Source organism: Phlebotomus papatasi, chromosome 3 (assembly GCF_024763615.1).
Source record: "Phlebotomus papatasi isolate M1 chromosome 3, Ppap_2.1, whole genome shotgun sequence".
NCBI lineage: Eukaryota > Metazoa > Arthropoda > Insecta > Diptera > Psychodidae > Phlebotomus > Phlebotomus papatasi.
Window position 1 is genome coordinate 69,550,734 of NC_077224.1, and position 22,833 is coordinate 69,573,566.

Sequence of the window (22,833 nt, forward strand, 5' to 3'; positions counted from 1 at the left end):
TTCAAGGGATTACCAGGAAGATTCCTTGAACACCAGGCGTACAGTGTCCATCAAGACAATCCAGTTTGCCATGGTTTTGGCTAAATTATTAACTTCAAGCAAAAAAAAACTCTTAAAAAGCCCGTGATATAGATTTTAAAAATGGTATGTACACTTCCCTTGAGGACAATAGGGTCATATATGACCCGGAGTTTTTCCGAGTTTTCAAGCAATGGAATTTTTCTTCCTCTCAGAATTATTATATTTGATCATAAAGTATTAGGAAAAACGCAATTTTATATGAAATCACTTGCTGAATAAAAGTGTGACGCGGCGAAAGAGTTAAGTGATGGGAATTTTGATTTAATGAAATTTTCCTGGTCTTAAAAATGTGCCAAAGCCATTAAGATTAAATTACGATTTAATTGGAATAATTGATTAAACTGGAAAATTCTAAATTCGAATTTTGAAAATCTTAAGCTTAAATTTTAGCTTATCTTAGACTTAACATAACCAAAAACTTTTCGAACTAACCTAATAATGTTTTGTTTTATTTTAACCCTCTAACGGTGTTTTCTTTAATATGCGAAAAAAGTTCTAAAACAATGTTTTCTAGGATAATTATGATCCAATAAAGTCTAAAAAACCATCCATTCTTCATTATCTCTTTTAGTTTAGGCGCTAGGTGAGAAAATATAAAAATTTTTTGAAACTCTTTTTGCTTCTAAAATTCACATTTTTAGTTTTTTTCAAATTTTTTAAATAAAATATACAAAGTAGAATAACATATCTTTCAGTAAAAAATAAATTTATTTTAGTCAGATAACTTTAAATCGGTATTTTTATGGAAATTGGAAATGAGTTTTTTTGTACAAATATTTTTTGTTGCTTTTTCTCTGACCTGTCACACAAAACTGGGAATAGCAACAAAACGAAGAGTCAAAATGAGTTAAAACTTTCAAGAGATGTTTGTAAGACTATTACCGAGGACACTGTAGCACTTTTAAATAAATAAAACCTTTATTGTCGCTGTAAATGTGTTTTTAGTGAAGACCGCCTGGAGGCGGTCTTACCCGTTAGACGTTAGAGGGTTAATAATTTCTAGTAATTATTTAATTTCTTGTGATATGATTCTTAACTTGTTGTGATATAAGTTTGAAGATGTGAAGGATTTTTATCACTTCTGAATAATTAAAAAACACAATTTTTCACAGAGCATTCATATGCTGCTTTGGGTACTCAGAGTCCCAAAAGAGACGAAAGAGTTAACAATTAAGAATCTTACCTAATGCCGGAGAGTACTGCTACACTTTATGTACAAAACTGCCCTGTTCCCCTATCTTCCCACCTATTTTCCTTTATCTTCAAAAAATTCAAGAAAACAGCAAAATGGAATAAAATTTCTGATTCCAGGATAAATAAAAAACGCATTTGTTAAATTTTCAAGAGAACAACAGTCTCTCAATATAATTCTTAAGGCACACAATTTACAACAGATTTTGAGAGGATTAATATTCATCTCACCTTTCAGCTGCCAGGAGTCATCCACAAATATCACAAATATAAATAAATCTCCAAGAACACGCTAAATTCGTGAATGCCCCCAGTCTCGTAAATTCCTTTGGAAGATCATATGAGTCGCGTTCGTTTCAAATAATGAATGAGTACAGCGTAAATGAACTTGTATTGAGTAAGTGAAGGCACAATATTGTCTCTCTGATGCCTCATTTGACCCACTACTCGTGGTATATCGAGGTCCTGCACACAAATCCAAGCAATAAAGTCATTTTCCCCATTAAAAAAAAATTGTTGGGCACTCACCTGATTGTGATCGAGGGTGAACAGAAGCAAATCAGCAGCTAAAGTTACTCCAGACCGACCTCCACCTTCGGAGCAGTGAATTAAAACAGGTGGATTTGTATTGTGGCCAGGAGGAATCTCATTCACAGACGCCATTCGCACTGAATTGAGCTCTTCCAGGAAGTCTGAAAAAATCCATGCAATAAATTTACAAAAATTGTAAAAATAATGCAAGGCACAAAATATCCTAAAATTTCATAAAAATAACAAAATTTTAAGTTTTCCAAAAAATTATCATTGTGAAGATTTCGTTGTTGTATATTTATATCCCTTCGAATTCATCAAAAAGAATTCTGTTTTTTCAAACGCTTTTTGTAAACTCACTTATAGTCAAGTGTGCTAATCCGGGCGCTTCGGTATCTGGATCGTTTATGAGGTTTATCACTACGCTAACTATATAATCCACTTAAAATAATATTTTTATTTTACTGACCGAACTCTACGGAGAGAGCAGTATATACAAGGTGGCTGCAAAAAAATGCAACAACTTTCAGTGCGCATAGTTGTCAAACCACTGGTGACAGCGGTTTCATATTTTGCATAGTGGTAGTTCATTTTATTGGGTAAAAGCCTACAAAAAGTATTTTCAATAATATTTTGCAAAAGTTTTTTAAACCGTAATGTAACTCAAACGTAACAATTTAATGTCACTATATTTTACAGGAAATTCGGAAAGCAGCAATCGTTAGGGCTCTTCAAAACCGGAATGTAATTAAACTTTCCGTTTTTCGAAACATAACTTGGTACAGGGATACTAGTAGCATTTTAAAATGCTTTGGTGGAGGTCTAGAAAAATTGCTTCATCGCTAGTCATCGTCCTTAAAGTGAAGAAGCAAATTGAACAATATCTACGTCACATCTGCAAACAAACGATCTCTGAGACGCATAGATCGCAAATAACCACGAAATAAATATTGTTAAAGAACCTCTATATGAAGCTTTAAAAATCCTGAAAAGGAAGAGACATCGTCGATCCTCGTAAAGAAGTTATGCTCGATCGACCAAGGAGTAAATTCGCTTGCACATTCATGGTCAGTTCCAGAATGTCATTTTTTCTAATAAGAAAAATTTTCAATTCAGCAATTGATGTGCAAACAAAATGATTGTGTCTATCTGAAGGAAAGATCATACGATAATTTAGACGTTTGAATGACCACCGGAAGTCAAGGACCACCTATTTGAAGGTCTGGACTTCCTTGAAAGACAAATTATCGCTTTCCACTAGGGTTTTTAGGCTGTACCGTCAAAACGAATGCCAATGTGTTTCTGGAAATTATCCTGAAAGGTGTGTTGGAATCGTGGACAAACAAAAATTTTAGTAAGAAGTAATGGAAGTTCGATCAAGACTCGACAACGTCGGGGAAATCACGCTCCAAACAAGATTTGGCTAAAAAAAACCTTTCGCACTTCATTTTGGGAAAACAATGACCTCCATAATTCTTGAATGCAAAATCGTTTGACTTCTCCAAAAAAGGCATTTTGTTGGACAAAGTTAGGAGTAAAAAGTAGCAAAGTGTCGATGAACTGAAGGAAGCCCTTCCTCATGAATAACAGGATATTCAGAAGGCTGACATTCGTGCAAACTGCGATAGCACTTCCGACAGACTTAAGACCATAATGAAATTAAAATAAGATCGTATTGAACAAAACCGATAATATTCTAAAATTTTGATGTAGGGTGAAAGGAACGTCTATTGACACTTTAAGAACTCGTGTCAGCACCTATTGACACCCTACTCTGTACCATTTGGGATACGAAATTTGAACATCTCTGTTTATAGTAAAAGGTAATACAGTAGACTCTCGCAAATTCGGCTCTTTTAAGATCGGGCTACTTTTTAATTCGGGCAGCGGTTACATTTGAAAAAAGTTTGTTGTCATTTTTCAAGTTTGATTGATTATCAAATGAATCAAATATGCTCAAATTTGGCATGGTTTGTCTTAGTTTTGATGTGATTTTGCATTATTGAGGGATTTTCATGCAATTCACGTTGTATATGAGTGTGTAAACTCAATATCTATATGCACATGAATAAAAAATCGTTGCATTTCAAAAAGTTTGTCGCCCGAATTTCTGTCTAATTCGGCTTACATTTCGGTCCCATATGCACGAATTTGAGAGAGTCTAGTGTATTACAAAAAAACGTTATATTACTTATATTTTACTAGATACATTAAATAATTTTCAATATTTTGACAAAAGTGTCAATAGGGGTTCCCTGTCGAACAGATGTTCCTCTGACCCTATTTATACTACCATTTTTTCTTTATTTCAAAAAAGTTGAACAAAAAATGAGGATAATAGGGGAAGTGCTTATAATTTTGGACAGTCTGCTTATAAGCTTCGAAGTTCCAAGTTTGAAGTGCGATATTTTCTATACTAATTGACATTTCTTGTTACTCTCTTTTCAGAAGGGTTGTTTAGAAACTTAGCAAGCTATTTATCGTCTTATTTTTATTAAAATTAGTTTTAATACGTTTAAAAATGAATTGATAAGTAGAGGTGACCTTGGCTCTTATTTTGGACAACTTGTTTATTAATTTGTCCAACTTGACTGTAAATTTGGACAGCTAATCCGCCTCAATAGGATGCCCATTGTTCTTCATTTGATGAACCAATCTTACCAAGTCCTCTTCCTGTTCATGTAAGGGAAACGTAGAATGTCACAAGAAGCCCGGAAACTTTCCATATCATTCATTAAAGTGAGTTGACTTCGGTGCTTCAAGTACGTGCGGATTCGCTCATTCCCTGACCTTTCCGGGAGCCTTTCAAGGCATTCTCTACATCTCTTCAAGGCATTCTCTAGTCATCACAAAAGCTAAAACTTCACGAAATTTCGTGAGAAAAACACCTGTCCAAAATAAGAATCATCACTTCACTGGTGAATGTCTTAAAAAATTTCCCATTTTTCACACGAAAAATATAATTCACAAGGCAAATCTCACTTCAGGTCAAATGTACAAATCATTAGTAACGTGAATCAACACAATATTCAATGAATATTCAATAATATCACTCAAAAACAGCGAACAAACTTTGTTAGTACTTCACCAAAACTAAATAAGACTGAAGTAAGCCACGAAGTTCTGTCATATTTCTCGTAAGCAATTGCTCACACTGAATTTTCAACAAAGCAATTTCAACTCAAATCATATTCAAAATTTAACGTATTTAGTGTCAAAATCTTCCAAAAAGAACAAGTATTTAGATAGAATTCATTTTTTATCAAATATTGGAATAAAAATCCATCATTTTAATCAATTTATTTTTAGTGTCCAATTTTACCCTCAAAGTGTCCAAATTTAGAAACTGTCCAAAATTATGAGCACTTACCCTATAGCGTTTTAGTTTGTTGCTTTTTTTCAGCCACCGTGTATTATCCCTCGATTTTTTCACCCCCCCCCCCCAAATTTCCACCATCCACCCACGGAGACCACTTTTGTTTCACACGATTTCAGAGAAATGTCGTCAGGCTGTTTGTCCGTCTGTCCATCCGGCTGCCATCAGCTCTAGAGGCCAAACGGTTAAAGATAGAAACTTGGGACCTTCGGGGGACCCCCCCCCTCCATAAGTCGATCCAAGGATCGTTAACATGCCCTTCATTTTCTCCTCATCCCTCCCCTTCCCCTCCAAAACTATGTTTTTTGGGGATTGCTCGAAAACGCGTTGTGCGATTTTTTTTTCATTTTTGGATATTTCTTAGAGATTATCCAGGCGAACATTTCGTCTATAAACGAAAATACCGTTGAATCATTCCTAATCACGGTTTTTCAAGGTCAAAGGTTAAAAAGAAACTAGAGTGCGCACTTATCCAGCAAATGGGATCATGCTTGGGGTCGTTGGAAAGGTCTTGGAATTTCCGACAAAACTAAACCAGTTCCAATCGGTTTTGAAGCGGTAATGAACCGGCTCATAACCGATAAAAAAAATTTATCTGAAAATCAATCCTATTACTTTTAAAACTATTTTTGGGGGATGTTTTGAGAGATTTATGAATCGGTTCAAATCGGTTGAGTACCGGTAAACGGTAAATGATGCAAAAATACTTTTGCGGTATAGCATCTAAGTCACGAATTCAAGCATTTCGCAAAGCCTAGGGCTCGCTTTGCCACCCCTTTATTTCTGTAATATAGTCACTACAGTAACATAATATACCTATTCAACTTTGAGAAAAAGCAAAAATATTATTTTTATGAATTAAATGAATGTAATCGACTCATTTCAATATTGTACCAGCTGGGTTCTTCACTAAAAATTTTCTAGCAGTGATATTTTCGCTAATTACAGCTGGTTGATTGAAAATGTTTATTGTTTTTTCTTGTGAAAAAAGTATTTTAAATCCAAAGGTTTAATTAAACAATTATTCCCCTACAAGGTGAGTAAATAGATTTTAATGAAATAATAATATTTTCTAAAGAAATTGGTGAATTTGTTGTTCTTTACATTTGCTCTAAAATGGGCACTTCTCAAATCAATATTTCTTTCCGGGAATCGCATTGTTCAGCACTGTTTCACTGTTTCAGATGCCGAAAGCAACAAAGGAAAAGTTTCCTGAGAACAAGGAAGATCTAAAGAATGCCTTGAAGTGTGTACAAGATGGTTATACAACATATATGCATCCAAAACATTTGATGTACCAAGGGCGACACTGTACAACTGGCAGATTTTTAATTCAATTTAATTCAATTCAAGGAATCAATTTTTAATTTTTTGTGTGGAAACACTTAGATATCTCTTGGAATTACATCTAAAGTTCTTAACTCTTTCCGGACCACAACATATCCAGCGAACGAATTTCAGTAAAACTCACTTTGTTGTAACTCTTAGTGGTCAAATATGATACTTTTACAGAGAAAGAATTTTTTCTTCCTCTGGGAAAATGGAAAACTCATGGAAACTCTCGTCCCCAATAGAACGAAAAGGAGACAAATTTCAATTTTCCCAAAGCCAATATTATCGATTTTGTAAACTATTTGTGCGTGTCAAATGACTCCTGTACGATGTTGATAAATAAAACAAGGTGAATTATTGACCAGTATCTTGTGGAATGTCCAGGAAGTGCTAAAAAAGACACCCAGCTCCTGCTTGCCAACAGATTCCTCATAATATTTCCTCATAATATGAGCTCAGAATGTGCAAGCCAAAGTCCTTCTTATTGGAAAGGGCTGTGGTTACTGCTGAAGATCTCACGAAATGGTTTCAGAATTGTCGAGAATATTGCACAGACCACGATCTGTGCTGACTATTACACTAGACCGGGCTCTTAATTTCGACGAAAGTACCTTTTCCTTGACACCAGAAGATGGAAATGTATTGGCCAGGAAAAGTTCACGTGTTGTTCACACTCTTCATTGGCCAACTTCCTCCAATTGTTGTTCATAAAACTGATATTACACCAAATCATTTTTTTTAATGTAATAAAAAATTATTTTCTTGTCTTAATATGCTTCTAAGTTGAGTGATCCAATTAAAAGACCATTTGACCCAATTAGCGAAGAGGCGATCCACTTAGTGAACGCTAACTTATTTCAGTATTATCATTATTTTATAAATTTTCTTTAACATTTTTAACATTTTTTTAATATTGTTTCTGAATGAAACAGTGAATAATTCTATGGATTTAGAAGAAGTAAAAAAGAATTTTATAAGTCCAAAAACAAGCGTTTAAGAAGTGTTCTACAGAAAACGATCCAATTACCGCACCTTACTATACCGTAAATTTTTTGTAAAAAATTTTAACAACTTACCTAAAAAGTGTCCTACGGATTTGGGTGTATTGAGTTCATTCCATTCTGAGTAGTAAATGTGCCACACTGAGCGATATCTTTTGCTCTGAGTATGATAAATTCTTAATTTGCTGGTAATACATCGATCTGTTTCTTGTGAGAATTCTCGCCAAACTTGATACTGCAAACAATTGGAATGGGAAAAGGTTTATTGAGGAAATTTCAGCTAAAAATTACTATTTTGAGGAATTTTATTCAAATTACCTGTCCATATTCAAGACATTTGTCCGAACATGTAGGTACATATTGAATTTCTGCCGAAAGTTGAACCAAAAGATAGACATCGGCTTCCCACACGCACTTCCAAAAAATATCTGCTGTCACTGTGTTGAATGGGCTTTGAGCCACAATATAGAAGCGCTGTTTTGAACCCACGGTGGCCTTCAAAGAGATCATTTCAATTGGTAAAAATTGCACGAAAAAACCCATGAATATTGCATAGTTTTTTTTTGTGTAATGCAAGTGATTCTTTTTTGTATTTAAAAAGAGTAAAAAAAATCTCTCTTTTCAACTCACTGTAACATGAGATGCATTCACATAACCCATTCGATTGTTCATCGATGGCACCAAACGAACTCTATTGTCGTCATGTGGAAGAAAATTTGGATCCAAATTCTTCATTTTATTCTCATCATGGAGAGCACACTCGTACTTTGCATTATCCTTTCGTTTTGGAATTCGCTCAAATTCTATAAACAACTCCTCATCATTCAATTTGTCTTCAAGAATTTGGCACTGTTATAATAAAAAAAGAAGGAAAAAAAAACAATAATGGTATGGGAAGATTTCACAGACAATAAATTGCTTTGGGGAAAACAAGGGCAAACCACTTGTTTATTAAATGAGAATATAAGACAAAAATTCTGCTATTGTCCGTATTGTCTATTTCCCTTCATAAATTTCTTTTTCTTTACAGTGGATGCCTTTAGGCTCGTTTTTTTTTTGTAATTACTAATTTGATTTAACAATTGACCTAAATACAGTCATCATTGTTTATAATTCATTATCATAAAATTTAACTTATTGTAAAATTGTGAATAAATCGTTAATGCAAATAAAGTAGTTAGCCGGGACACATACCACTTTGTCGTAAAAAATATAACACAGGGGGTCCCGGAATTGTGCATCTGACGGGATTACACAAGTTTGCCTATCATTGGGAGCTAATTTTTAAAATGCCCCTAAATGTTCCACCCGGAAACTAAATCGTTCATATTAGTGGAGACACCTACCTTCTTTCTGGTATGTGTCTTATCTTACAAGGAAATTTTTAGTTTCGTTTTTTTTTTATTTTAATTATTTTATCAATATTCCCAGAAAACACCAAATGCTAAACGGTTTTAATTCAGCTGAAAACATATGTATTTTCAGCTGAATACTATGCTAACCTTAAAATGACCTTCACGAAGCACTGCTATTTTTCCATATAATTAGTTAGCACTTTTTGTTCGAGAACTGCTGACCGGTCAGTATATTTTTGCTGATTGATTCATCAAAAATATACTGAAAATGCTGCTTTTTTCAGCTCTGCAAACAAGATCGACTCTTATTTGAAATTATAAATAAACCAAATAAAATTGTCAGAAAATGAAAGAAAGGAGCAATGAAAATAGTCCTAAACTTAAAAAAAAAATATGACGCAAATTTATTCGTTCCCTTTTCGACTATTTTGATCGGTCTAATTGACACAGGCAAAAGTGGACTTTAACCCAACCCTTTAAGGACGAGAGGGTCAAAAATCGGGACTTCAAATAAATAATTTTTTCTGACTTTTTAGAGTAAAACGAAACTTTAGAAGCCCGTAGGAAAAATTTTGTTTTTGGGTCACCGGTGATCCAATAGTCCTTAAAGCGGCATTTATAGAGGGGACTTTTAATTCGAAACTGTTCTTTCGAAATAAAAATATCTCACTGAGCTTTCTCTCAGTGACAATTGCCTACCTTCTGGCGCACAAAATATCGCACTTAGCTTTCTCTCAGTGACAATTGCCTACCTTCTGGCGCACAAAATATCTCACTGAGCTTTCTCTCAGTGACAATTGCCTACCTTGTGGCGCACAAAATATCGCACTGAGCTTTTTCTCAGTGACAATTGCCTACCTTCTGGTGCACAAAATATCTCACTGAGCTTTCTCTCAGTGACAATTGCCTACCTTCTGGCGCACAAAATATCGCACTGAGCTTTCTCTCAGTGACAATTGCCTACCTTCTGGCGCACAAAATATCGCACTGAGCTTTCTCAGTGGAAATTACCTACCGTCTGGAGCACAAAAATAACTCTTCAAAAGCTCATTCAGCTGTTTTTTGTTATTGATAAATATAAAGTGCTGTCCGTGCAGATTTTTCAAGAGTTTTCACACCTTTCACCAAGGATATCTTTAAAAATGCCTAGTGTTACAATGAAATTGTTTTCGTATATTAAGAACTGTTTGACATTTGGCTGGAACTGTTCCTTCGTTTCTGGAACAATTTCATGGTTCTTGGATGAGTTTTTGAGTTTCTAGATTTTTTTTTATGGTTTTTCAAATGATTTTTCATGTTTCTAGACATTACTTTCAAAATCTTGCGGAACAAGAAATAATTGTTGGAACGGTTTCTGTTCTTTTAGTAACGTTTTTGGTGTTTTTTTTTTTAATGCACTCCTGGTTTTCTAAAAAAATGTTTCTGTGTCTGTTGAATGTGTTTCCATGTTTCTATAAACGTTTCCGTTCATAGAACTTACACTGCTAATAGAAACAGTTCCATGTTCCTTGGACGTGTTTCTCAATTTCCAGAAAAGTTTTCATGTTTTCAAATATATTTTCATATTTCGCGAAAAACATGAAAACACAAAAAATCGTGTTTATTGGATGCGTTTCTGAGTTTATATTTAGAAGCCTTTCTGTTTTTCTGTTCCCGTGTTTTTTGAATGTGCGATTTTTCAAATATTTATAAATTTTTAGAAACTTTGTTGGTATTTTTAAACCCGTTTCGGCAGTCCTTAAAAATATTTTTCATTTGATAGAAACGTTTCTTGAGCGATTTCTTCAATGATCTGCCCCTTCATTTCTTCAATGATTTGCCCCTTAAATTCCTCTCTACAAAAAAAAAAAAAAAAACTTTAAAATACTGAAAACGGGTTTTCAATATTCCCGCGGATACTTAGCTTAAACAGGCCTGAGCTAAAAGAAAACCCGGAATGAATTTGGTGGTGCCTGTTGGCATTCTTCGAAATGCCGCGAAAATTCATGTAGAGAAAATTAGAGGTTTTTTAATGTGAAAATTGTTTAATTCCTTAGAGTTAAGTCATTTTCACAAGAAAATCCTTTTAATAATTTAGTTGAATATATAGTTATTTGGGTTAATTGTGAATAATTGTCGATATTACAACAAAAACATTGGGATGAAATTTTGAACTGGAAGACTCATATTCTTCTGAGCTGTCCCAAAATTCAGGATAGGTTTGAGAAAAACCCTTTTGTACAATTAATACTTTGGTTAATAAGGAATGCAAAAGTACATATTACAAGAAGAGACACGGTCTGCTAATAAGGATAAAATAGAGAAGAAAATATTTTGTCGCATTTCAGATATTTTTTGCAACCACAGCGCCGCCCCAGGCGTTTTGTGAAGTGAATTATTTGTGTCTCTATCTCTCTCTCTCAAAGTTGAATTTAAGAACTCTCCATTTAAAGTGATATTTGCATTTAATTTCTTTGTATTTCTGCAAGATTCAAGTAAAAGGATGTGTAGTGAACAGCTATCCGTCTTCCGACAAAGATATCAAGGAGGCAATTTCTTTCTATATGAATTTTTATGTCTGTTATGTCTTTTTGGCGCAAAAATATTTATCATGGCACCGTGAATAAGCGGGATTAGTGTTACCAGTATGGCTATCTGTAATTTCCATTAAAATTATCAACACAAAATTTCCGATATTACACGACTTTTAACGAGCACAGGTCTGGCTTAAAATATCAGCCTGATCCGAAAGCAAGATTTTTTGCCCCAATTGCAATAGCTGGAAATTATTGAGTAATGACTCCGTCACACCTTTTAGATCAGGAAAATTTCATGAAGTCGAAATTCGAATCCCTTTCTTTCTCACATGTTTTCCATATGACTATCTCATTCTTTCGCACAGCAAATTCGATTGAGCTAAATTGAATTTGTAATGATGTTTAAAAGAAGAAGAAGAGTACAATAGAATGAGATAGACATATTCAAAGCATGTGAGAAAGAAAGGGATGCGAATTTCGACTTCATGAAATTTTCCTGATCTAAAAGGTGTGTCGAAGCCATAAGTATAGGACTTTGAGCAGTTCAAGTGACTCACCAATTTCTCCTTGCTAATATTGGCTGAAAGTGGCTGAAGCCGGGGCAATCCCGTTGACCATCGATGCTTTATATTGTCCTCTTCATCCTTCGATAGCGTATTCTTGCTCTTACTCTTTTCCCTTCCCAGTGTCGCACTCTTCTGCTTATCCAGGGAATTTTTACTTCGACTGAGTATTCCCCAACGTTTCTTGCGCTTCTCCTTGCTCCCTGCACTTATTCCCGAATCCGTCGTAGCCACCGTATAATTGGAACTCTGTGATGAATCCAGGAGATTTGTCGAATGTGATCTATTGAGAAAAGTCTTCGGAGATGATTCATCCGTATTTTCTATCACCCTTTTGCCACTTCCACTTCCCGGTAAATCCTTCCTGAAGTGACTATTGGACAGATCTGACGAACTATTTTTCACCTGATTAACTGCACTATTTGTGTACACTGAGGCACTTGAAATGGGATTTGATGTTGTTTTACTCAGCGGCAGATGCGGTGACAGATCCATTTTGCGAGATTCATCCACGAAACTTTTGTCTTTGATGACTAATGAATCAATTGTGGGCGGATATTCACCTTGTTTGACTCCAGACGTCACACTAGACGCTCTCTCACGCACCGGAGTTGCTTCCTTCTGCCACGGCAATGGGACATTCTCATAGATCGGCTCCACAGAACCACCCCCATTCATCTGATGCCCAATGGATGGGGCATTGTGCAATATTTGATTTGAGCCATTTTGTTGCTTCAGCAATTGTTCCATTTCATGCTGCTGCAGGCAGTAGTAAATATTATTGGATGGAATTGGCGGTGGTGGCTTAGCTGCTGCTGCTGCTCCATTACCCTCCAAATAGTTCAAATTCTCATAAGTTCCATGTGGCAGATAACTCTGTGAATGCCTCAATCTAACTGTACCACCGCCACTTGCCATGTGATAGTACCCAGGATTAATGACAGCAGCATGGGACTTCAAGTAAGTGGCCTGATTGTAGGGATTGGTCAAAAATGTCCGAGATGATACAAGATCAGGACTCGACCCAGACACATAAGCACCTCGGTAGCCCATAAGGGCTCGGTGGGATGCCACAGCCAGATCCGGAGTTGAGGTTGAACTCAATCTATTTGCCGGATATGGCGGAGGTGGTTTATTGAGTTTCATCATTCGAAATCTCTGAGTCATACTGTCCATCCCATAGACCCCCGGGGAATCCACCATGTGAGCCCCCCCACTACTGTACATTGGATTTGTGGTCTGAGTGACATCGGGATAATGCTGCTGCAACTGAGCACCAAAAATCATGTCGGCCGTCAGGGCTGCTCTATGAACATCCGGCTGACTGCCACTGTAAATTGGTCCAGTGGCATTTATATGACCATCCGAGAGCAACCCTGACGGCACCTGAATAACGCTATTATTCAGACGCATCTGGAAAATATAAAAGGCAATTTTGCAGGGATATCCATTGAAACAGGATGTCGAAGAATCCCAGCTTTGTGGAATGCTCAAATATCATGATTCAGATTCTAATAACCCCAAAAAGATCTTTCACATCATTCACTTCGATTAGCTTCAATTAGGAAAATGTTTAGATTGTGCAAATTTGTTTTTGGGTTAACCGATACTCCTAGTTGAACCCAGTTTAGACTTGTCAGGAATTCCAACACTGAAAGAAATCCGAAAAAGTTAAAATAACATTCCGGAAATGTTAATTTTACCCTGCAGTATTGATCCGAAAACGGTGTAAATATTATTCTTTTTAGGTGTATTATGTGTTAAAGTTACCCTTCTTTCATGTTGATTTTACCCTCAAAAGGTGTAAAATTAACATTAGCCCATTCCTTACCATGGTATTATACATCATACGCAAATTGAGTGATTTTAGATGATTTATTCCTATGCAATTTTTATCCAAATTGCTGTCGGGAATGGATTTTTAATAAGTTCAGTTCTTCAATTACTTCAGAAAAATAGTTCGACAGAGATGAAAATACATTTTGTTATTGTTTTCGTGCTTCGCGGAAGGTCATGCAAAATTTTTGCTCAAAATAGCGGACGGAAAATTCGACATCCCGTCGAATTTGTTAAAATTAGCATTCATCCTCTTTTTTGATTTGAATTCTGATTATCAATTTATGTTCTTGGATAGTTACTCTATCTAAATCAATAGAGTTTGTAATGAATTACTGTAAAGAATTTAAATTCAGTGACCGTTAAGGTGTGTGTTTGACAGCGGCTCCCCGCGCCCCCATAAGAGATAAAAAAAATCTTTTCAGAAAATTCATCTATTAATCTATAAGAAACTTATTCCAAAATATGAACATTCTATCTCAAGTATTTCTAGTACATTGACTGAATGGGTTAAAAAATGTTGATATATTTTTACACCTAAAAAGTGTTAAAGTTATGAAGAAAAAAAGTTAATCGCAGCCTCTTTTCTTCTCAGTAAACAAGCCGGAATATGACACCATTCAGTTTAGAAATACGTTTTTTAACCTTTTTTTTAACCTTTGACCTTGAAAAATGGTTATTTGGAATGATTTAACGGAATTTTCGTATATGGATAGAACCACCCGCCTGGAAAACATTATGCAAAAATGAAAAATTTAGGGTGTAAGTGTGCGAAATTTCGGCCAGCTTTAAATTTCGGCCAAGCTTTGAGTGTAATTTCGGCCAAGCATCTGAATTTACTAAAAATTAATAATAATAACACTGTGCAACAATTTTAAACTTTTTGTTTGTCCCTGGGTTCTCATGCTATTTTTTCTATTGCTAGGGTCAAATGATATACGAAAATACTTAAAACCGTTTTTGCCGTTTTTTGATACTTGGATGCCTATATCTCTGATTCTGCTGAACCGATTTATTTATTAATATGGAAACATTTGTTCTCCAGTTCTCTTTTACATACCCGATAATCCTTTTGACAGATGCAGTTCGTACAACTGACACCGGGGGCGCTGTAGTCTTATATATGTCAGAAAACATGGAAAAATCGAATTTTAATAAAAAAATATCTCGAAAACTAGGATTGTCCCTAACAATCTGTTTTGTGGGTTTAATACAGAATTTTATTAGCTACATTTTTGTCTATGTACAACTTGAATTTTTGAATTGAATTTATATCATCTCATTCTTGATCTTTTCCACCCCCCATGCGGCCACCGCCGTCTTAGCGTTGATTCCAACCTCCAGGACTAAACGGTGGAAATGTCCTTTCTCTGGTTGTATGTTACGGATTTTACAATACTTTTCTCTCAGATTGTTTTTTATCCTCGAAATTCAGGTTCAAATGAAAGTCGAGAATTTTTCGTGGATTTTCGCGGGGCGCGAATTTTTTCGCGGATTTTCGCGGGGCGCGACTTTTTTCGCGGATTTTCGCGGGGCGCGTATTTTTTCGCGGACTTTCGCGGGGCGTGAATTTTTTCGCGGACTTTTATGGGGCGCGAAATTTTCTCGGATTTTCGCAGGGCCCGAATTTTTTCTTGGATTTTCGCGGGGCGCGTATTTTTCGTGGGTAATGAATATCATCCCGGATTCTCACGAGTCACTGACAGAGGTTCTAAACGGATGTAAAGTTTGTGGCCTCTATCTCTCAATAGTTTCCGAGATAATCGACTTTAAAGATTTTCAAACACTTTTATGCATTTCTCATCCAATTATTTTCATTTTCAAGTGAAATTTTGCACATATTAAGTCTGAAAGAGGCACTAAATGGATGTAAAATTTGAGGCCTCTATTCCTCATAGTTTCCGAGAAAATCAAATTTAAAGATTTTCAGATACTTTTATGCATTTCTCATCCAATTTTCCTTATTAATAACGATGTTCGAGTTTGCCACAATCCAAATTTGAAGGAATCGCACCTCTATAAGCTGATCTAGGCTTATCACTGGCTTTTCATTTTTGAATATGTTTTAGATTATCCAGGCTATATCATCTTTGTGGAAAAATCTCATTGAAATATTCCTAATAACGGTTTTTCAAGGTCAAATGTTAAAAAGGCTATACAGAGCGTATTTCTCAACCGAATTTATCTTTTCTGTGCTCATTGGAAAGGTCTTGAAATTCCTCAAAATCCTAAACCGATTCCAATCGGTTATGAAACGGTTCATAACCGATAACTATTTTTTATCCGAAATTCAATTATATTACTCCTAAGGTGTATTTTGGGTAATATTTTGAGTGATTTATAAATCGGTTCAAATCGGTTGAAATCCGGTAAACGATGAATTATGGGATTGTACACTGAGAAAAAAAGAGGGTGCGATTAACTTTTTTTCCTCATAACTTTATCACTTTTTAGGTGTAAAAATATATCAGCATTTTTTAATGTTAATTTTACACCTTTTTAAGGGTAAAATTAACATGAAAGAAGGGTAACTTCAACCCCCAATACACCTAAAAGGGGTAATATTTACACCGATTTCGGATCAATAGTTCAGGGTAAAATTAAGATTTCCGGAAAGTTATTTTAACTTTTTCGGATTTCTCTCAGTGTACGAACTCGACTCGACCACTTTGCAAAGTCTAGGACTCTTTAACCCCTTTTTAAGTAAGTCTCGATGTGGAAAATGTGTTTTTAATAGAGAATCACAGCTGGAGGAATTTATAGATTAGTGTACTCACCTCACTAGAGCTAGGACGATATTTTTGTTGAATAGCAGTCTCATAGTCCGGTGCTTGCCGATATGTTGGCAAAAGTTGTCTGTAAGCAGCCAATTTTTCATCCTGCCTCTCCTGTGACGTCACACTGAGTCCGTTGGTGTTGTTATTCGTGAGATCCAGGCACGATGAACTCTGAGCCCGATTGCTGAGGGAAGCATTGGATCCAGCAAAAGGAGCCAAGCCCCAATTGCTATTCTGTGTCGATGGCATCTGCGTCGAAGTTGCCCAGCTGGAATCAATTGTCTGCTGCGATGTTGTCAATGGAACATTGTTAACCACAAAATCTGCCGATTGCCACTTATTGCCACTCAACTGTTGATCCGATGCACGCCAATTGTTGGCCGCCTGCTCAATTAGCAAATTCTCCCGACTGTCCATCACACTCTCACTTCGCGATGACTGAAACAAATTCATGTTGCTCACTGCACCGCCACTCTGACTACCCCCCGCCACCATATTCTTCTCATTGGACGCATAGAAGAGATGCTGGAGGACACATAGGCGCCAAAAATACCGACCCATCTCACCATCGGGCATTGTAAAGCCCACACTATTCTCCGGTACTGTACACTCAATATTGAAATTCCTCTTGAGATTCACCACATTTGTGATATCTCGCCATCGATAGACTTTCGTCTGATTAGCCCCACTCACCGCTATGCCCCAGACATACAGTACCAGAAATACCTCATGCCCCGAATCATCTTTGGCGGGAAATCTCTCCTGACCATATCCTTCCAACTGCTGACATGTCAATATATAGAGTTCTTCAGCAGCTGACTGGGTCAAATTATTGAGTTCACAATTTTGCTGCAGAACCTCTTCAGTCAATTTCTCCGACAATCCCTCCTCAATTAACCTCTTGGGAAATGGCAACATTGTCTTGAGGTAGTCAATTGTATGCTTATCCTTCTGCAGAATATCCGATTCAGCCTGACGTGCATAGATGGCCAGTATAACTGCCTGCTGTGGATCACAGTGAATCCGTCCCTCAACCACATCACTCTTGACTTGGAGAAAATAGTAATACCGTGTCACTTCATCACGTATCAGAGATACCCCACACTCCACATAGTACATGACACGCAGAGAAAGTCTCTGTGATGCCGCATACTTCTCCAGTTGACGATTCAACGGACGCTCCAGGTCAATCCACCGAGATTCTGTGGTATTCTCTTTCATGATATATCTCAGCCCAAAAAATTCTGGCTGATTTATGGATAATCGCTGACAGACATTCGCCAGGCATTCCTTTCCCGTACTTTCTGAGTCTAGGGTGCAATCAACACAAGCGGAAGAATCTACAAGAAACAAAGCGCGTACTCAAAATTGTAATACCAGAACAAGGACGTTAGATATGAAAACTGAACCAAAGAGAACGTGTACCATTTTTTTTTTGGAAATGTGAATCGAATTAAAATTCAAATTCATGAGCGTAACTAAATAAAATCGTTCACTGATTCTGGTTAGTCTATTTAATTCTAGTTTACAACCATAAATTTGCCCTCGGACAATACCAATTATTTCGTACAACGCACCACTGCCCCTTAATCCTAGACACACACCCCTCTTTATGTTCAACAGAGAAGCGAAGATTAAATATAAAGAATAAATTTGATAAAATTATTTTCTATTATGAGAATTATTTATTAAAATCGTTCTCGGTATAATCCATATTACCCCATTGCAAAAGAAAGCGGAATAGGAATAACAAGCGAAAAATTCCTTGGAATTTTCCACTATTTTTCCTTAAAAAATTCCATAGGAATTTTCCATAATAGGTTCCAAGGAAAATTTAATGGATTTATGCTGGATTTTTTCTATAGAATACATCCATGGAAATGCTCGTGGAATTTATGTGGATTTTTCCACCAAAATAAAATGGAGAAAAAATGAAGCTGTCACATGCACCTCATGATTTTACTTCCGAATTTTATAGAAACGGCAATGATTACGAGGATTATAATATGTTTTTATAAACCAGCAATAACGAATTGGCACTTTGAGCAATAAAAAAATATTTTATTAAAAAAAATTTTTTTTCCTAAAATATATATTAATTAACATAAAAACAGCATTATTTTAGGTTGGCGACCTATTTAATGTAATCACTTCATTATTATCTACACGAAACGCAGCATCGCATAATTAATTATATTATAATTGCCACATGAATCACTAGAAATGTTTGCGGAAGGTTTGGAAACAAATTCTAAAAGTTGTCGCAACACCATTTTATTTGTTTGACATTTCAGAAAACTAGTGGAAAAATCCATATAAAACACTATGGAAAGATAGTGGAAATTTCCATATGTTTTTTCCAGCTTATCCTGCGGACGTTTCACGTGTGAGTTTCCATATAAATCTTCCGCGGAATATCGCGGAATTTAACGCTGGAATTCCAGCATGTCGTACTAGTAAATTCCATGGAGCACTATGATTTCCATATAATTTCCGGCTTTAAATTCCATAGGAAAACTTAGTGGAATTTTAGCGTCAAATTCCAGCAAATTTAGCCACTTGGACGCAAGTTTTCCATTGGAATTTTTGCGGAATTTTGCTATGGGGTACTCATACTCATTGTTTCTTTAACACTTTCCGGACCGCAGCATATGCTGCAAGCCAATTTCACAATTTTTTAATCAAAAATATCTTAAGCTCAGGAATTAATTGAGGTCCTACAAAAAATATCTTATATTTGGACATCCTTATAGTTTGTAATCATCCAAAAGAATTGAATTTTTCTCACTTCTGTATAATTAAAAAACACTATTTTTCACTGAATATTCATATGCTGCTTTGGGTACTCAGAGTCCCAAAAGAGACGAAAGAGTTAGAAGACTTACGAATATTATGCGCAGAATATTATGACTAGATATAGATCTCGCTCACTCACATTGAAATGTCAAAAACATGTTTACTAAACAAAACTTATTGCGCGCGTAAGACATAATCTTGTAAATATCCAAAAAAAAAAACACAAATATTATTGCACATCGTGTCATCCTTATTATTTCCTCTTCAAACCACGAGGATTAACAGTGGTTAGTGACCAGTTTCCACTTTTATTTATGGGAAAAATGAAAATCATCCCATACTGAATTCAGCAAATACTTTGCAAACTTTAACTGTGTTATCACACTTGCACATTAAAATTTTAATATGATTCACATTAATTGTTGCTGGTGAGAGTCCAAATGTGTAATTTGTGTGTTTGAATCATTTTATATTCAAAATTCGATCTATTTGTTGATAAAAAGGTAGACTTGGCCCGCAAAATTTGATATAAATTGATTTATAGCATTAATGCGAAAAATTAATGCGATATTCCCTTTAATTTTTTAATGTGAAAAATATTTATGCTTTAGGTAAATTTAAACTTATTTTTGCATGCCAAGTCCACTTCTTAATCAATAAATAGAAAAACCCCAAATATTAAGTGACTCAAAGACACAAATAACATATATGGATGCTCAGAAGCGACAATTAATGTGAATCACATTAAATTTTTAATGTGCAAGTGTGATAACGCCGTAAGAGCTAATTATTTTTTAAGTTATGTCTATCCAAAAAAATGCATATTAAATTTTTATTTAAATTAACGCAAAATGACGTCACTTTGTCCGTTCATTTGGCCGTCCAGTTTTAATCATATCTAGAGGCCAAACGATGAGAAATTTTGAGTCGGTATCTTTGAAAACTCTCCTTCTAAAAGCAAACTCTAAAATCAGTGACATTTTTTCTAGAGGTATATACAGTGGCGGCTAAAAAAATAGAATCAGCTCCGTAGAGGTTATTATTTGAAATGTTCAAATAATAACCTTACGTCAAATAAGTATTGTTTTGGCTGCTAGAGGTCTCTATTTTTCACAGAATGCATCATTAGTGAAATTTGGTTTGATCAACGCGATAGGACCACTTTCATTTAAATTAAAGAATGTGGTCAATAAATCGAATAAGTTTAAATAAAGCCATATTTAGAAACCATAAATGACAGTTTTCCAATTTTTTTAGATTGTTCGATTGATTTTTGTTCAAAATGCATTGGAAACACGTCTTGTTCACTATCCGGCAACAGTTGCAGCTAGCGAAGTAGCATCTACTGCTCAGGCAACAGTGCTGGTAGCAACATGTTCATTTTGTCATAGTAGGCAAAGCCATTTGTCTTTTTTTTAGATTTTCTTTGAGAAATAAAAAAAATGTATGAGAAATTTAAAATATTTGTTTTATAGGCATTAGGGTAACTACTCAAAAAACTTACGAAATGTTTGTAAATCGTATAAACCACAAACAAGTTCGTAAAAGTATGTACTTTTTTCACATTGTGTGTAACATGATCACCTGACGAACATTTTTTTATACTTTTACAAACATTTGTTCGCAAATGATCGTAAACACGCACAAAAATGTTCGTAAAATTTGATAATTTCTTCGTAATTATTTGCTAGGCGTACAAAAACATACGAACAAATAACAAAATTTTACGAACATATTTTGTATGTGTTTACGAACATTTGCAAACAAATATTCGTAAAAGTACAAAAAAATCCACATCAAATCATATGATCAATACAAACTAATTAATAATAATAATTAATAATGATGGCACAACGTTCCATAGTTGATTTTAGGCCTTTCCGCAAGGGGAGTTCGAGACATCCATTTTTTTTTATACAGAAATGGAGTTGTCAATCCCATACCCCGTGGAATCAAGTGCAGTGAGGCTCACTGGATGCAATTCGAACACATTTAACGCCAGAAAAATTCCAGTCCTGGTTACTTATTTAAGGACTTTAACAAAGGCCTTAATTAATAACTTAGTGTTGAAGTTGAGTCATGCGATTTTAGTTGCGTTACTCGCCACAAAGTGCTGACATTTAATACAATTGCATATTAAAAAATAAGCTTTTGTATAACTAAAGTTTATAATTTTGTGCCTCATTATTCTTATTTGGCTAGAAGGTTAATTTGAAAACCTTCTAGTTATGAGAAACCTAACCTGTAAAATATTGAAGACATATTTTATGAGACAAAATCTCTTAACATTGCATATCGAAGATTTTTTTATAAATGATTTAACGTCTATGAAAAATTAATGATCCAAAATTTTCTTTATATTTTAAAGGTATCAAGTTTTACTAGGTTCTTAATAAAATTTTTAGACATCAGACATAAGTGATACTTGCGACATATCTAGTCGGCAAACATGTCCGTAATTGCATATATAGTAGAGTCTCGCTATAGTCCATATTTGGTTTCAAATTTGACACTTGGATCGCACTATAGTCCATGTAATTTTTTAAAATTATCAACGATTTTTAGTATTGAAATTGCTCGACGGCTTCCACTTTCTTTGCGATTGTGGTACTTGTCCTCGCTCTCTTCATTGTGGATCACAATTATCACAACTACTTAATAAAGTTTGGCAAAAATATTAAAATAACTATGCATGTCGCATACTAAAAAACATAACCTAACTTAAAATCAGTGTTTTGAAATCAACGGTCGATAAATTGTGGACTATAGAGCGATGGCCTATAGCGAGACTCTACTGTATTTTATGGCTTAGACATTCTGTTAACAATAACCAATTAGAGTACCGGTAGGTATCGTAATTAAAAAAAAAATGTCTAAGATTTTGAGTTTTGTGGTAAAACAAGAATAGTTGCGGGGTGTGCTACTTTGGCGTTTTAACTTGAATATAAAATTAAGTAAAGCATGTCATTAGGTTAAAGAGGCCTACAGAGAAAATATCGATCGAAAACTATTTGAGAAAATCACTTTAAACTCTTCAAAAGTGACGATTTCGACATAGAGGACAAAAAGACCAAAAACAATTAATGGCGCCGATCTGAAAGCGTTACTCGATGAAAATCATGAAATTAACTTGCATGAGAATTAAATATGAATGTCAAAAATGTCTTTAAAAAAAACTAGTGGAGGACCTAGTAAATTCAGAAAAATTACAAAGTCATACTCATTTAAAATATTTCTGAGAACTTATTAAATTCTAAAGTAAAATAACTGTAGGCTTTTTTGAATACCTGTTTTTTATTCAGTTTCTTTAGTTTTTTGTTATTTCTACACAAATATTCATGTCAAACTTATTTAATTGTTAATTTATTAACCTCAAAAATGTAGAATAAAATCATTATCAAACAATAAAATCAGGTTTTATCTCTTATAATCATAAAATTGGTAAACAAATCTGCCACATCTTCCCATATAGCATTTT

The 22,833-nt window shown here is 35.0% G+C and overlaps 1 protein-coding gene across 1 annotated transcript in view; it reads right to left on the reverse strand.

Moving 5' to 3' along the window:
- Window positions 1-1,409: 1,409 nt before the first annotated feature.
- Window positions 1,410-22,833, reverse strand: part of LOC129808120 (tyrosine-protein phosphatase non-receptor type 21) — a 28,273-nt gene continuing 6,849 nt past the window's right edge. Inside the window, exons 2-8 of the mRNA XM_055857866.1 lie at window positions 16,560-17,899; window positions 11,941-13,359; window positions 8,143-8,361; window positions 7,831-8,007; window positions 7,588-7,747; window positions 1,801-1,964; window positions 1,410-1,737 (exon numbers count right to left, since the gene is read on the reverse strand). Coding sequence (XP_055713841.1) covers window positions 1,609-1,737; window positions 1,801-1,964; window positions 7,588-7,747; window positions 7,831-8,007; window positions 8,143-8,361; window positions 11,941-13,359; window positions 16,560-17,899 — 3,608 coding nt within the window. The 3' untranslated portion in view covers window positions 1,410-1,608. The remainder of the gene's footprint in view (window positions 1,738-1,800; window positions 1,965-7,587; window positions 7,748-7,830; window positions 8,008-8,142; window positions 8,362-11,940; window positions 13,360-16,559; window positions 17,900-22,833) is intronic.